General features: G+C 35.4%; 1 protein-coding gene across 1 annotated transcript in view; it reads left to right on the top strand.

Moving 5' to 3' along the window:
* MALRD1 (MAM and LDL receptor class A domain containing 1) overlaps positions 1-1918 on the top strand; it is a 648353-nt gene extending 646435 nt beyond the window's left edge. Inside the window, exon 41 of the mRNA XM_070600827.1 lies at positions 1598-1918. Coding sequence (XP_070456928.1) covers positions 1598-1678 — 81 coding nt within the window. The 3' untranslated portion in view covers positions 1679-1918. The remainder of the gene's footprint in view (positions 1-1597) is intronic.
* Positions 1919-14162: the final 12244 nt, after the last annotated feature.

Genomic DNA, 14162 nt, shown 5'->3' with positions numbered 1-14162 from the left:
ATATCACATAAGCCAGTAGTAATTAAAAAGTTGCTAGGAAGGTGTTGTGCATCTTTTACTTTCTATGGAGAAAATGGCTTCTCTGGTGCACAGGAGGAGGGCCATATCGAAACCCCACCTTACAACGTGCTTTCAAGACACTTTCTACTGTGTGTGCATACGGCAGTGCAACTGATCACTCAAGAACCTTCGAAGCACTTTCTTTTTATTTTCTATTCTAATTTAAAAAATTATCCCTCTTTCACATTCTATTTTCCTTCCACTAAGAATGGCTATATAAGAAATCTTGTCATAGCTCTTGACTTTTGTTGCTATTTTGATTTCTATTGTGTTAGAGACAAATGTATTAATTAAATTAAGTGCACCTTCCCTGGCATTGTAACAGACAAATAGACTTTCTAAAATACTCTTCTAAACACTCAGCGAAAATTCTCATATTCTGACATGGAAATTGCGAAAATAGTATAATGAACCACCGTGTACCCACCAGCCAACTTCAACAATTATTAACCAGGGTCATTCTTGTTTCACCTCTACTGTCACCCATTCCTTACACCCACCAGAGTGGTGGTGGTGTTTTTTTAGACTTTATTTTCTTTAGAGCAGTTTTAGGATCATGGCAAAATTGAACAGAAAGTACAGAGAGTTTCCAAATGTCCCCTGCTCCCATACATGCATAGCCTCTCCCATTATCAACATCCTACACCAAAGTGGTACATTTGTTTCAACCTACATTGACACATCTTTATCACCCAGAGTCCGTAGTTTACAGTAGGATTCAATCTTGGTGTCAAACAGACTTTTTAAAGCAAATCTCAGGTATCATTTAATTTCACCTGTAAAACTTCAGTTGTATCATTAAGAGATAACAACTTTTTAAAAATATAACCACAGTATCACACCTAAATATTTAATAATTCCTTGATACCAATCAAATATTCAGTCAGTGTTCAACCAATCCCAGTTATCTTATGAATAAGTAGGTGGTTTTATATTTTTCGTTGAGGATGTTGTTGTTGCTGTATTTTTAAAATCAGGATCCATATAAGGTACATGCACCCAAATTGGTAGACATATCTCTTAAGTCTCTTTTAATCTCTAGGTTCCATTTTCTGTTATCTTTTCCTTGCAATTTATTTGTTGAAGAAATCAGATTGTTTGTCCTTTAGAACTTCCACATTTTAGATTTTCTAATATACTCTACAAAATATAATTCTCCCAAGTGAAGGCTATTGGTTTCTTTTTAATGTTTTTTGTTTTGTTTTGTTTAACCTACCTATAATCACTGCAGTAGGCTTAGAGAAACCAGCCCATAGAAAGAGAGTGAAGATACTGGCCACTGCATTCCCTCATCCCACCAGAGATGAGGATGAGGCAGTGGCTCCTATGCCCAGAGGACCTTGGGCACACACTGCAACTAGCCCTGTGTTAGCGGTTCAGGCAGTGTAGACTAGAGGTGTTGGAGAGAGTCGGGGATGCTCCAGTTATTACTCTGATGGAAATCCATTAAAAACCTTTCTGCATTCTGCATGATCTGGAAAGAAGTATCTTATTTTAATGCCTAAAATCCTAACCTTTTCAATGTGTTTTTCTTTAGAGTTCTGTATACTCCTTCTCAAATCCGTCATACGGCACAACATCAGGAAGGCTGGAGACCATATCTAATCATCTCAAATAGTACCCTCAAGATCAAGTGTGATCCAGTATGTGTAGTTTATAGAAAATTCTAGTCTGTGAAATCTGATAGAAACTCATGTAATAGTAAAACTAGAAGGGATTCAGAACATTAATGTAATTATTACATTTATGAATAAATTTTTGTACTGATATATTGAATATTTTCATGTAATCTGAATCAGAACCTTATCTTCATTGTATATCTGAATATTTTAATAAAGTGTTCCACTTAACTTTCTTATTTTCCTTTGATTTTATCATGATTATTTTTTAAAGTGGTGAATCAAATTGTTTCATATCCTAAATATAAAGAAGTTTTAAAATACTTACTTGTATGCCTTAGAGCTTAGAAACAAAGGTGAACTGACAATATACAAACTAGCAGGAATGGACAAATCATAGTAATCCTAATCAACATAACCATGAGTAAAAGGTATTTCTGAATTTTGGCAAAAAGTTTGATAAATTATCATCCTAAACTTACTTTCATTCAAATAAGCCTTTAACACCCAACTTATATAGATATAAAAATAATGCTAAAATATATGAATTAAGAAGTTTTGGGATGGAGGAAACTGAAAATTCCCTACTCAGATGGATTAATGTGTCAATTATTATCCCACAAATCAGGAAATTGAGAAATAGGGCACCACTTTGGTTATTGTAACGGCTCCATGTCTTTAGCCAAGACTCTGGTTTCTTACAAGTTTCAGTTCCTAGGCTCTGTCCTCAGGCTAGCTCCCCTACAGGTTAGATGATGGCTACACAAGGTGCAGCATTATCTGGTTCACAGTAAAGTTCAGAGGCAGAGAAGGGCCCATTTCTCCTTGTGTCACTTTTTACCAGCAAGAAAACCCTTCTTCCTAGACACAGAGCCCATGTCAAGGCAACCCTTTAAAGGTGATAAGACCACCATGATTGGCTGACACCCTTCCCTATACCCCGGGGCTAAGAATAGACCTATGAAGCTTATCGTCAAGTAGATAAGGGTAACTACTCAAAGGAAGTTGGAGTCAGTTAGGAACAAGAAGGGGAACATAGCTATTAGATAAGCAAGTCAGCATCTGCTCTAAATAATAATAAGGAAATGCTCCTGTCTCCTGTGATAATGTTCCCTGGAATACAATAGATCAGATAGAATGTGATTAGCGAGTCTATCCCAGCCTCTGTTCTCAAGAGTTTGGAGAGAGGAAGAAAAACTTTAGGAGTCACTATCATACCATCCTTTGGGACGTTTCTGAGCTCAATGTAAGGTCAGTTGTACACAGGGTAAGTTTCACTAGCAATATATTAGTGCCTTTTGTGAGAGTACAGACTGGAGAAAAATATTATTTTTCATTAACCTTGCAATAAATTAGTCTCAAATTTTATCTGAGTTAATTTCTTGAACCCCGTAAACTGCATTCTAATTTTGCTCTCTACGACTATCTTTTTTTAACAGCTGCTTTCCTATTGACACCAAAATTTCTGATCCTAGAAAAATTCACACGAGAGAGGATCAGTTGTTGTTGTTTAAGTCTGGCTGCTAACACTGTGGGACATATGCATTTTTGCAGTTGCATTTATTTTAGCTTAAAACTATCATCCAAATATATTCAGGATCTTTGCCTAAGCTTACAGGATTGTTAAAGAAGCAGTGAGTTAAAATTTAGATATGGTCTTAGTAAAGACCTTGAAGCTACTACATGAAAAATGTGGGAAAAGTGTAATTTATTCCAAAAGAGATAATAAAAATGATTCTCCAGCTTAAATTGGCTTTTTTCATAGGAATATTGAGGGAATTCATGACATATAGGTAGCTCCAGATTGCAAGTAATGATAGAAAATCAATAGAAACTAGAAATTAGAGTACTCTTAAGAGTACTTAAAATGTTTTTGAGGTGCAACTTAAGTTACATGCCTCCTAAAATGTTTAAATCAAACATTTTGTGAGGTCTTATCAATACATATGGCAATTCTGTGAAACTAAAAGAATGAAATAGATTTTTCTTATCCAATAAGTAGAAGAGGAATGTGCCTATGTGGTTTTCATAACTTAATGTGAGATTCAGAAATGAAAAATTAATTTTTATGTGTATCTTTCTTCCTCTGAAAACTTTTTGATATAAGTTCAAATTCTCACGATTATGATTTTTAAAATAGGCAAAGGAAGAAGAAAAATAGAGGAAGACGGGACAAGAAGAAGTACACCAAGTTCATAAATTGTATAACTCAGTTTTAAGTCAGGAAAACATCTCAAATTTCACACTAGACTGGAAATCCATTGAATTTTGTTTTTAAGCTGGTGGATGTCAGGAGAATGGATCCCAAGGAGTATTGCTGACAGATTCTCAGGGCTTTTACTGCACAAATCTTTAAGACTATATTTGTTAACTGGATTCATGTGACCAACATCTTATTTCCCAAAATATGCTTTAAGCGTGTAATAATATTAATAACAACAGCAACAACAAATGCTAATAATTACTGATTATCTGCCAAATATACTGTTCTAAATATTTTACATGTTTTAACTCAGGTAAATGTAAATAGCATGCCATATATGACAGTCAGCCACGTGTGGATGTTTAATGCGAAATTTAATTGAAATTAAATACAATAAAAAATGCGTTTCTTCAGTTGCACTAGTCACATTCTAAGTGCTCAATAGCCACCTGTGGCTAGTGGCCACTGTACTGGACCACACAGAGAGCATTTCCATTATCACATAAAGTTCTCTCGGACGCACTGGCTTAGAACAATGTTGAAATATTTTGCTATAAATAGCACAGCAGTAATCTCTATAAATCTAATAACCACTAAAAATATTGCCCAGTATGTGTATTTTAAATAGAATCAGCTAATTTTAGCATAATAATAATTACAAGTGAGACAGACTAGCAAATATATGTGATAAAGAAGTACATTTTAATAGTGACTTCTTGGCATATAAATGCCATACATCCTTCTATCATACCCATATCATCTTTGCCTAGTCCTTATTCTACATTTAGATGGAATCTTGAAAAACTTGTATAAGAATTCACTTTTTCCTTTTCACCTTCTTGACCGTCAATCATTTTTCACACCAAGAATTAATGATTCGCGAATCCTTTAAATAATGACTGTCTGTGTTTAGCACTTAATGGCATGTACTTTAGATAAACCAACTACTATATTCATGGCAATGTCTTTTGCAATAAGTAGGCTTAAACTTCATTCTTAAAAATAAAAACTAGAGAAAATCCATAAAAGGACTATGAGGTTTTTTTCCAAAAAGTCATTTAAAAAATAAGATTTCAAGTCTATCTTTCACTATCAGACCAATGACAGCTTTGTGAGTCTTAACGTTACTATGCTTTTCTGTGTATCAACTTGCAAAACACTTTGCATTTCATTCTAACGTGTCTAGCAAACCAACGCAAGGGTTAATATCTAAAATAAGTAATCATCAAACTCAAGAACTTGCTCTTTAAATAATTACAAGTGGAAAGGCACCACTTTCTACAAGCACGCATTTTGTGAAATTTCAGTGAAACTGGGGACATACCATATCTTGAATTAAAAACTCTATAACTATGAATCAAAGTATGCATGAAAATAAATAAATAAATAAATGCTTATAATACTTAAGGATCCACTTAAAAATTCAGACTAATACATGTCATTAAACATTCTGAGGGAGTGAAGTGCTCTAAAGAGCACATTTTCTTCTCCAGAATGTGGAAGCAACAATAAAGAGCTTTCTATTTTTACAATTTTTTTAACATTTTATTTATGTAGGCCTGGTTCTGGCCCCTATTGAGACAATTTCCTTGGCGTTTTATATTTTTGTCCAGAGTTGTGTTACTAAGAAATCAGCTCAGGGGGCTGGCCCCGTGGCCGAGTGGTTAAGTTCGCGCGCTCCGCTGCAGGCGGCCCAGTGTTGCGTTGGTTCGAATCCTGGGCGCGGACATGGCACTGCTCGTCAGACCACGCTGAGGCAGCGTCCCACATGCCACAACTAGAGGAACCCACAACGAAGAATACACAACTATGTACCGGGGGGCTTTGGGGAGAAAAAGGAAAAAATAAAATCTTTAAAAAAAAAAAAAGAAATCAGCTCAGGAGGAGACCAGCCCAGTGGTATAGTGGTTAAGTTCATGCGTTCTGCTTCAGTGGCCCAGGGTTCACAGGTTCAAATCCAGGTGCAGACCTGGCACCACTTGTCAGGCCATGCTGTGGCAGCATCCCACATTAAATAGAAGATTGGCACAGATGTTAGCTCAGTGACAGTCTTCCTCAAGCAAAATGAGGAAGATTGGCAACAGATCTTAGCTCAGGGGCAATCTTCCTCACAAAAAAAAGAAGCGGGGGGGCATCCCCATGGCCAAGTGGTTAAGTTCACACACTCTGCTTCGGTGGCTTGGGGTTTGCCAGTTCCGATCCTGGGTGCAGACCTATGCATCGCACCTCAGGCCATGCTGTGGTGGCATCTCACATAGAAGAACTAGAATGACCTACAACTAAGATGTGCAACTATGTCCTGGGACTTTGGAGAGGAAAAAAAACAAAGAGGAAGATTTGCAACAGATATTAGCTCAGGACCAATCTTCCTCACAAAAAAAAAAAAAGAAAGAAAGAAGCTCAGGAAATTAGCATAATTATTTGCAGTGAGTATAATATAATTTGGGGCCAATAAAAGAAATGCTAACACAAGGGATCAGGAATCAAAAACCAGTTTCTCTATCCAGTTTTATTTTTGACAACAGATATGAGGTAACCATTTAATCTGTTACTAACCATAAACTAATGATTAAAGAAAAAATTAGTCACTGTGGGATAATTACACTTGCCATTAATTTGTTCAACAAATATTTCTGAAGCAACATTTTCAGTGGAAGCAGTGAGACAGGCAATGGGACAGTGAGAGGACAGCTGAGTAACACCTGCAGATCATGAGGCCTCACCCGCCCCTGGACGCGGACCTCAAAACGTTCTCTACTTATTAGCATTCCAGTTTCTTCAAGTATATAAAGTCAGAAATTAATAAAATAGAAAATGTTTATAAAATGAAGTGGATCAATAAACCTAAATGTTGGTTCTTTTAAAAAGAGTAACAGACACCTGATGAAACAAAAAATATAAACCTTTGGTGAAATAAATCACAAAATTAAAATAAACACTAAAGAAACAAATCTAAGAAAAAAAATAATACACAAATGGCCAATGTCAGAAATGGAAACCATATAATCACCAAAGAGCCTAGGAACCACAAGAAGATAGTGAAGATATTATAAAAAACAAAAACAAAAAGTTTTATCACCAAAATATCAAATTTCAGAGGAAATAAATTCTTGGGAAATACAATTTTCTAAAACAAATATGAGAAGAAACAGAAGACCTAAGTAGTCCTATAATAATTAAAGTAATTCATCCATACTTAATAATGTTCCTTCAAACAAAATTCTAGATTCATGAGATTCACTAGTAGATATTATAATACATTTAAAAAATGAATAATGTCAAACTTACACAAACACTTCAAGAGAATAAGAAAAGAGGTAATACTTCCTAACACATTTTATGAGTATAGCAGAATTTTGACACAAACCCTGACAAAGACATCACAATAAAGCAAAAATTTAGGTCAATGTTACTCATAAACACAGATGTGAAGTACTAAATATATATAATATACTACAAATATACTATATTACTGTTTTCATATTTATTCCATGTTGTAAGTTTCCTTTAATTTTAAAAATAAATTGAGGCCAGCCCTATGGCCGAGTGGTTAAGTTCACAAGCTCCAATTCGGTGGCCCAGCCACGCTGAGGCAGCGTCCCACACAGCACAACCAGAAGGACCTACAACTAGAATATACAACCAAGTCCTGGGGCGCTTTGGGGAGAAGAAGTAAAAAACAAAAAGATTGGCAGCAGATGTTAGCTCAGGGCCAATCTTTAAAAACAAAAAAAATTTATTAAAAAAATAAATATAAATAAATTAAAATCATTAACAGAATAAGAAAAAAAGCACATGATCATTTTAATAGATGCATTAAAAGCATTTGGTAAATACAAAATCTGTTTATAATAAAAATATCTTATTGAAATATCTTAGTGAAAAAGACTCTTCCAGTCCCGGCATGAGCATTAAGCCCCCGGGGAAGCCTCTCTGCCTGGATGGGGGTGGGGTTGCCCAGGCCAGGGATGGCCACGGGGGCCCCGAACCAGCCTGGTCTGAGCTGTGGACTGAAGCCCCCAGTTTAGGGTGGACTGACGGGCAGAGATGTGTTTTTTCTCTAGACGGGCAGACACCCAGCCAGCTGGGTCCCTCCTCAGCCTCGCCTCGCTCCTGCCCCCAACCCTTCTCTGTTCCTCCTGCTTCAAGGCCGATGCTTCCCTCTCCAGCCTTCCTTCCAATTATTTCTGGTTCCACTGAACTGTGGCTGTGGACTGACCAGAACAGCACACAAAATAAAAGTTTTGTTCAAAAATGAAAATCTTAGAAAACTGAGAAGAGAACTTTCTTAATGTGATAAAAGGCAGCTACAAAAAACTCACAACCATTCTTAATGGTGGAATATTGATTTCAATTTGATATTAGGAATGAGCTACAAATAGGTACGATTACCACTTCTTTCAAAATATTTGAACTGTTTACTGGTGCTCCTAGTGGGAAAATAAGACATGAAAAAAGAAACAAAAAATGTAAATATTGGAAAAGAAAAAAATAATATTATGATTGTTTACAGATAGTATAATTATGTAATAGAAAATTTAGAATATGCTCCAGGTTAATTATTAAAATTAAGTATTGACTTTAACAAGTTCTTTAGATAACAAGAATAATATATAATACTCAACTGAGTACCTATATATCTTGAACAAAGAGAAAATGAATTATTTTAAATGAAACTATTTATAATAAATTAAAAAATTAATACATTGGAATACATCTTACAATATATACACCTAAAATATTGAGAGAGATTAAAATAGACATACAGATCAGTTTTTCCCAAATTGATCTGTAAAGTCAAATCCTATCAAATTCCTGCCAGATGTTTAAGATGTGAGAGCTGATTCTAACATTTTTATGGAAATGCAGTAGGCCAAATTTAGCCAAGAAACTCTGAAAGAATATGGCATGAGGTCTTCTTTACTGGATATCATATATAAAGTTAGAATAGTTAGTGCATTGTTGTGTTGGCATCAAGAAAGGCAAATAGGCCAATAAGACAGAATAGAGATTCCAGAAAAGGATATACATATATATTGGTACCTGATTTACCCACGTGGCACTGTGCAACAGCGCAAAAAGTAGTGCACTTTCAATGATGGGCTGAAAATTTTGTTTCCATTTAGAAAAATAAGTGAAACATAATTCCCACTACATACTTTACATGAAAATCAATTCTAGATGAATTTTGTTGTATATGTGAAGGTGAAAGGCACATTAATACACCTCCGAGACCAAACTAGAATATATAGAAAAACGTGATTATTATCTGTATGAAGGGAAAGACTTCTTAAACAATCAAAAAAGTAATCCCAAAAGAAAAGATTGGACATTAAATGTAGAAACTTCCGTTCAACAAATATACCATTAAAAGACAGTAAAGAATAAAGCACAGAGTGGAGAAGTTATTTGCAACACACAAACCCAACAAAGTACTTACACATTAAATATATTTTAAAACCCTGCAAATCAATGAGAAAAAAGCCACAGAAAAATTGGCAAGCCACTTGAACATGAAATTCACAAAAGAAAATGAGTCAATAAACATATGAATAAATCTTCAACGTTATAAGTCATCAGGCAAATACAGATTAAATGACCAGTAGATATCACTAGATAATGTTAAAATATACTACTAATTTTTACTACTGCTATGCCAGACACAATGGCTAAAATTTAAAAAAGACTGACAATACCAAATGTTGCTGATACGGACTGAATGTTTGTGGCCCTCCCCTCACAATGCATATGTTGAAATTGTAATCCTCAATGTGATGTTATTTGGAGATGAGGCCTTCAGAAGATCATTCCATATGAGGTCATAAGTATGGGGCCTTCCTGGTGGGATCAGTGCCCTTACAGGAAGAGCTTGCACTCTCTCTCCTCTCATAAGCACACAAAGAAGAGTCATGAGAGAATACAGCGAGATGCCAGCTGCCTACAAGCCGAGAGAAGAGGGCTCAGTATGAAATCTACCTTGCGGGCACCTGGATTTGGACTTCCCAGCCTCCAGAACTGTAAGAAATAAATTTCTGTTGTTTAAGCCCCCCAGTCCGTGGTGTTTTGTTATGGCTGCTGGAGCTGACCACGACAGGAACAAACAGCATGGATGCTGCATATGCAAAGTGCATATACCAAGGAAATGAAGCAACTGGACCCTCCACACTTGCTGGTGATGCTGTAAATTTGTCTGTCATTATCTACTAAAGCTGAGCATATGCATACCCCATAACCCAGCAATTCACCCCCTTCAGGAATTGCATCCAGACATGCATCCAATAAACATATGCATTCAATAAAATGTGCAGTCAACAAAGTTGCATACATATGTGCACTGAGAAACATACGCAAGAATTATGATTGCTGCATTACATGTAATAGAAAAAATTCCAAATATCTGTCGTGTGTGTGTATATATATATATATAATAACATGTATCATAGTAATAAAATAGAAAAATATATAGCAATGAAAGTGAAAAAGCTACAGCTACCTGCAACAACAATGATGAATCACACAAGGGTAATGTGGACTAAAAGAGGGTAGATGCAAAAATATCATATATATTAGGAATTATTATTAATTATGCAAGTCCAGATGGTAAAACTATGAAAGGAGATATACAATATTGACAATGCCCTCCTTTTTTTGACTTAGGTTACACAAGTATGATCTTTGTGATAATTCATGAACTATCCACTTTTAAATGTTTTTAATTTAGATACAATTCATATACCATAAAATTCAATATTTTAAATTGTAAAATTCAAAGGTTTCTAGCATATTCAAATGCTATGCATCCATTACCACTATCTAGTCCCAGGATATCTCTCTAAGCCCCAAAGGAAATCTCATACTTTTCTTGTTAGCAATCATTCTCAATTCCCCTCTTACCGCATCCCCTGGAAATCACCAATCTACTTTCCAGCTCTATAGATTTGCTTATTCTGCACACTTCATACAAGTGGAATCATACAATATGTGACTATTTATGTCTGGCTCCTTTTACTTAAGATAATGTTTTCAAAATTATCCATCATGTCATACGTATCAGTACTTCATTACTTTTCATTGTTGAATAATATTCCATTGTATGGATATATCACATTTGTTTATCCATTCATCTGTTGATAGATATTAGGATTGTTTTCACTCTTTGACTGCTACGAATAGAACTGCTATAAACATTCATGTACAAGTTTTTGTGTGAACACATGCTTTCAGTTCTCTTGTGTGTATATCAAAGAGTGATATTGCTGGATCATTTGTAACTACGTTTAACTTTTTTTTTTTCAGGGAAAGATTAACAACCTTGAGCTAACATCTACTGCCTATCTTCTTTTTTCTTTTTCTTCTTCTCCCGAAAGCCCCCCAGTACCTAGTTGTATATTCTAGTTGTGAGTGCCTCTTGTTGTGCTCTGTGGGATGCTGCCTCGGTGTGGTTGAGGAGTGGTGTGTAGTTCCCCTCCCAGGATCTGAACCAGCGAAACCACTGGTCACCGAAGCGGAGGGCGCAAACATAATCACTCAGCCACAGGGCCGGCTGCTTATCTCTTTCCTGATAGTCTCTATCTCATGAGACATCATTCTCACACTTTCCTTTAGTTTATACACATAGTTTCTTTTAGCTCTTTGAACATATTTAAAATCACTTCAGGGCCAGCCCCCAGTGTAGCATACTAGCCAGCCATAAAAAAGACAAAATCCTGCCATTTGTGACAGTACAGATAGACCTTGAGGGCATTATGCTGAGTGAAATAAGTCAGACAGAGAAAAATAAATACTGAATGATCTCATATGTGGAATCTAAAACAACCGGCCTCAGAGAAAAAGAGAACAGACTGGTAGCTGCCAGAGGTGGGTGGTAGAGGGAAGGGGAAACAGATAAGTGTGGTCAAAAATTACAAACTTGCAGTTGAAAATAAGTTCATTCTTGGGATGTAATGTACAACATGGGGACTATAGTTTATAATACTGTACTGTGTATTTGAAAGTTGCTAAGAGAGAAAATTCTAAAAGTTCTCATCACAAGAGAAAAATTGTAACTACATCATATGATAGGTGTTAACTTATTGTGGTGATCATTTCACAATACATACATATAGCAAGTTATTATATTATACACTTTAAACTAACACAGTATTATCAATTATATTTCAATAAAACAAAAAAGTATAATTCCTTCACTATAAAAAAATAATAACTTGTATTACTGAACGCTAACAAATTTGAAAATCTGGTAAAATTACTGATTTTCTAGGGAAATTCCAATTACAAAAATTGATTCAAGAGATGATAGAAAACATGGAGTAATAATCATAGAGCAATTGAGAAGGCAAAAATGACTTCAAAGGAAATTATTTCAAATCTTCTGGGAACAGATTTCCATGCTATTTAAACTATTCTGAGCCATCATTCCCCTTTTCAATTATAATACCTGCATTATGCTGTTAACAAAACTAGAAGATAGCAAAGAAAAATATAATTTCGACTCATGTTATTTATAAAAATTGATACAAAAATCCTGGATTTTACGTTTTACCAACTCCCAGCAGGCCAACTAAGTTCTCTATGATGGTAATTTGCACCTTAAGCAAAGACACCTGAGAGTGGAAGATGGTTAGACTGAAGGCAATAGAAGCTGAAGCACCTGATGGCAATGTTTGGCAAGATGGTGACCTTACTCCTGCTACTACAGCATGCAAAGCAACTCTTCAAATCCTTCACACATTCTGATTGTTCTGCTTTGTCTTTAATTTTGAGAGCCCCCTGGTATCCTTCCAATACATCCCTCTATCTTGCTTAAGCTGGTCAGGGTCAGTTTCTGTTGCCAAGAACCAAAGAATACCAACTGAAGCATGAATAGGGGCTTCCCTTTGTCAGTTCAAGCTGCCATGACAAAAACATCTTAGATTAGATGACTTAAACAACAGAAATTTATTTCTTACAGTTCTGGATGTAAAGTCCAAGGTCAAGGTGTTGGCAAGGTATGTTTCATTCTGAGGTCTCTTCTCTTGGCTTATAGGCAGCTGACTTCTCCTTCTGTGTTCATGTAACCTCTGCCTTGTGTGAGGGGAGAGAGCAGCAGAAGTAAGCTCTCTGGAATCTCTTCTATTAAAGGCACTAATCCCATCATGAGGGCCCCACCCTCACGAACTCATGTAAATACAATTACATCCCAAAGTCCAATTTCCAAATACCATCATATTAGGTTAGTGCTTCAACATGTGAATTTTGGAGGATACAAATATTCAGCCCATAACAGTGCTGTTACATGGCAGCTGCAATGGTTTTTTGTGACGTTGTTAGTTCATAGATAATAGGTGTGGGAAACATATTAAGAATTGGCTGAGAATATAATAGAGTAAGAATGTGAACTTCAGATCTTGATTTAGACAGTGACCTGTGATGGTAGGCCAAGAATAGATTAGGAAATTTCTCCCTTCAGCGTTCTAATAACTCCTTCACTCTTCTTTACAGATATATTCTGCATCTTGTCCATTATTAGGAATTAATCATATCAATTAAAAGTTAATTTTTTAAAAAAATCATTAAAGTAACATGAAAATATCATTATTTTTATAGATTGTCAGAAAGCATTCTGTGATATAAGAACAAACTACAAGAGCAGGATGGATAAAAGCAACTTTCTTTAGAACCTACATTAAAAATGAAAACTCACAGAAGGTTAACCAACAGAGAGTTGAAGTTATTAAAACTTCTTTTGAAATAAAGCATGAAGAATCACAATAAGTATTTATTTGCCAAATTTTACAGATTCGATCTAGTAGAACACAATGCCACTTAACTTTGCCAAATGGAGTTTGTTCCCAAAGAACACAATTCCACTAAACTCTGACTTTCTTAATAAACATTCTGTGGCGAAGATTTGCAGATATGTTATTTCTCCAGAAATCAACTAACAGGGCCTTACTTTTGTTTCAGATGCAAATATGCAAAGTACTGAACTGTTTTAAACGTGGAAACAAATAAAATAAAGATCTCAATACTATTCCTTATTAATCTGAACAAAGCAGCAATTTTCATGAAGTGGCAGGTATTAATGCCAAATTAAAGCAGACTTATGATAGAACTCGACATTATAACACATTAATATGAAGAATGATAATAATTTATGTCAGTGTGCCTGCAAATTAGTAATGATTTTCCAGCTGTAGTAAGTAGGAAATGTATTCATTTAAATGACATTAATTCTGTCCCTGTAGGTAAGTAGCATACTCAAGCCTGTGAATAATTCTATCCCGTGTCACATATGTTAC

The sequence above is a fragment of the Equus przewalskii genome, chromosome 30 (assembly GCF_037783145.1).
Source record: "Equus przewalskii isolate Varuska chromosome 30, EquPr2, whole genome shotgun sequence".
Lineage (NCBI taxonomy): Eukaryota > Metazoa > Chordata > Mammalia > Perissodactyla > Equidae > Equus > Equus przewalskii.
The sequence above is the reverse complement of the archived record's forward strand: the minus strand, read 5'-3'. Positions and strand labels throughout refer to the sequence as shown.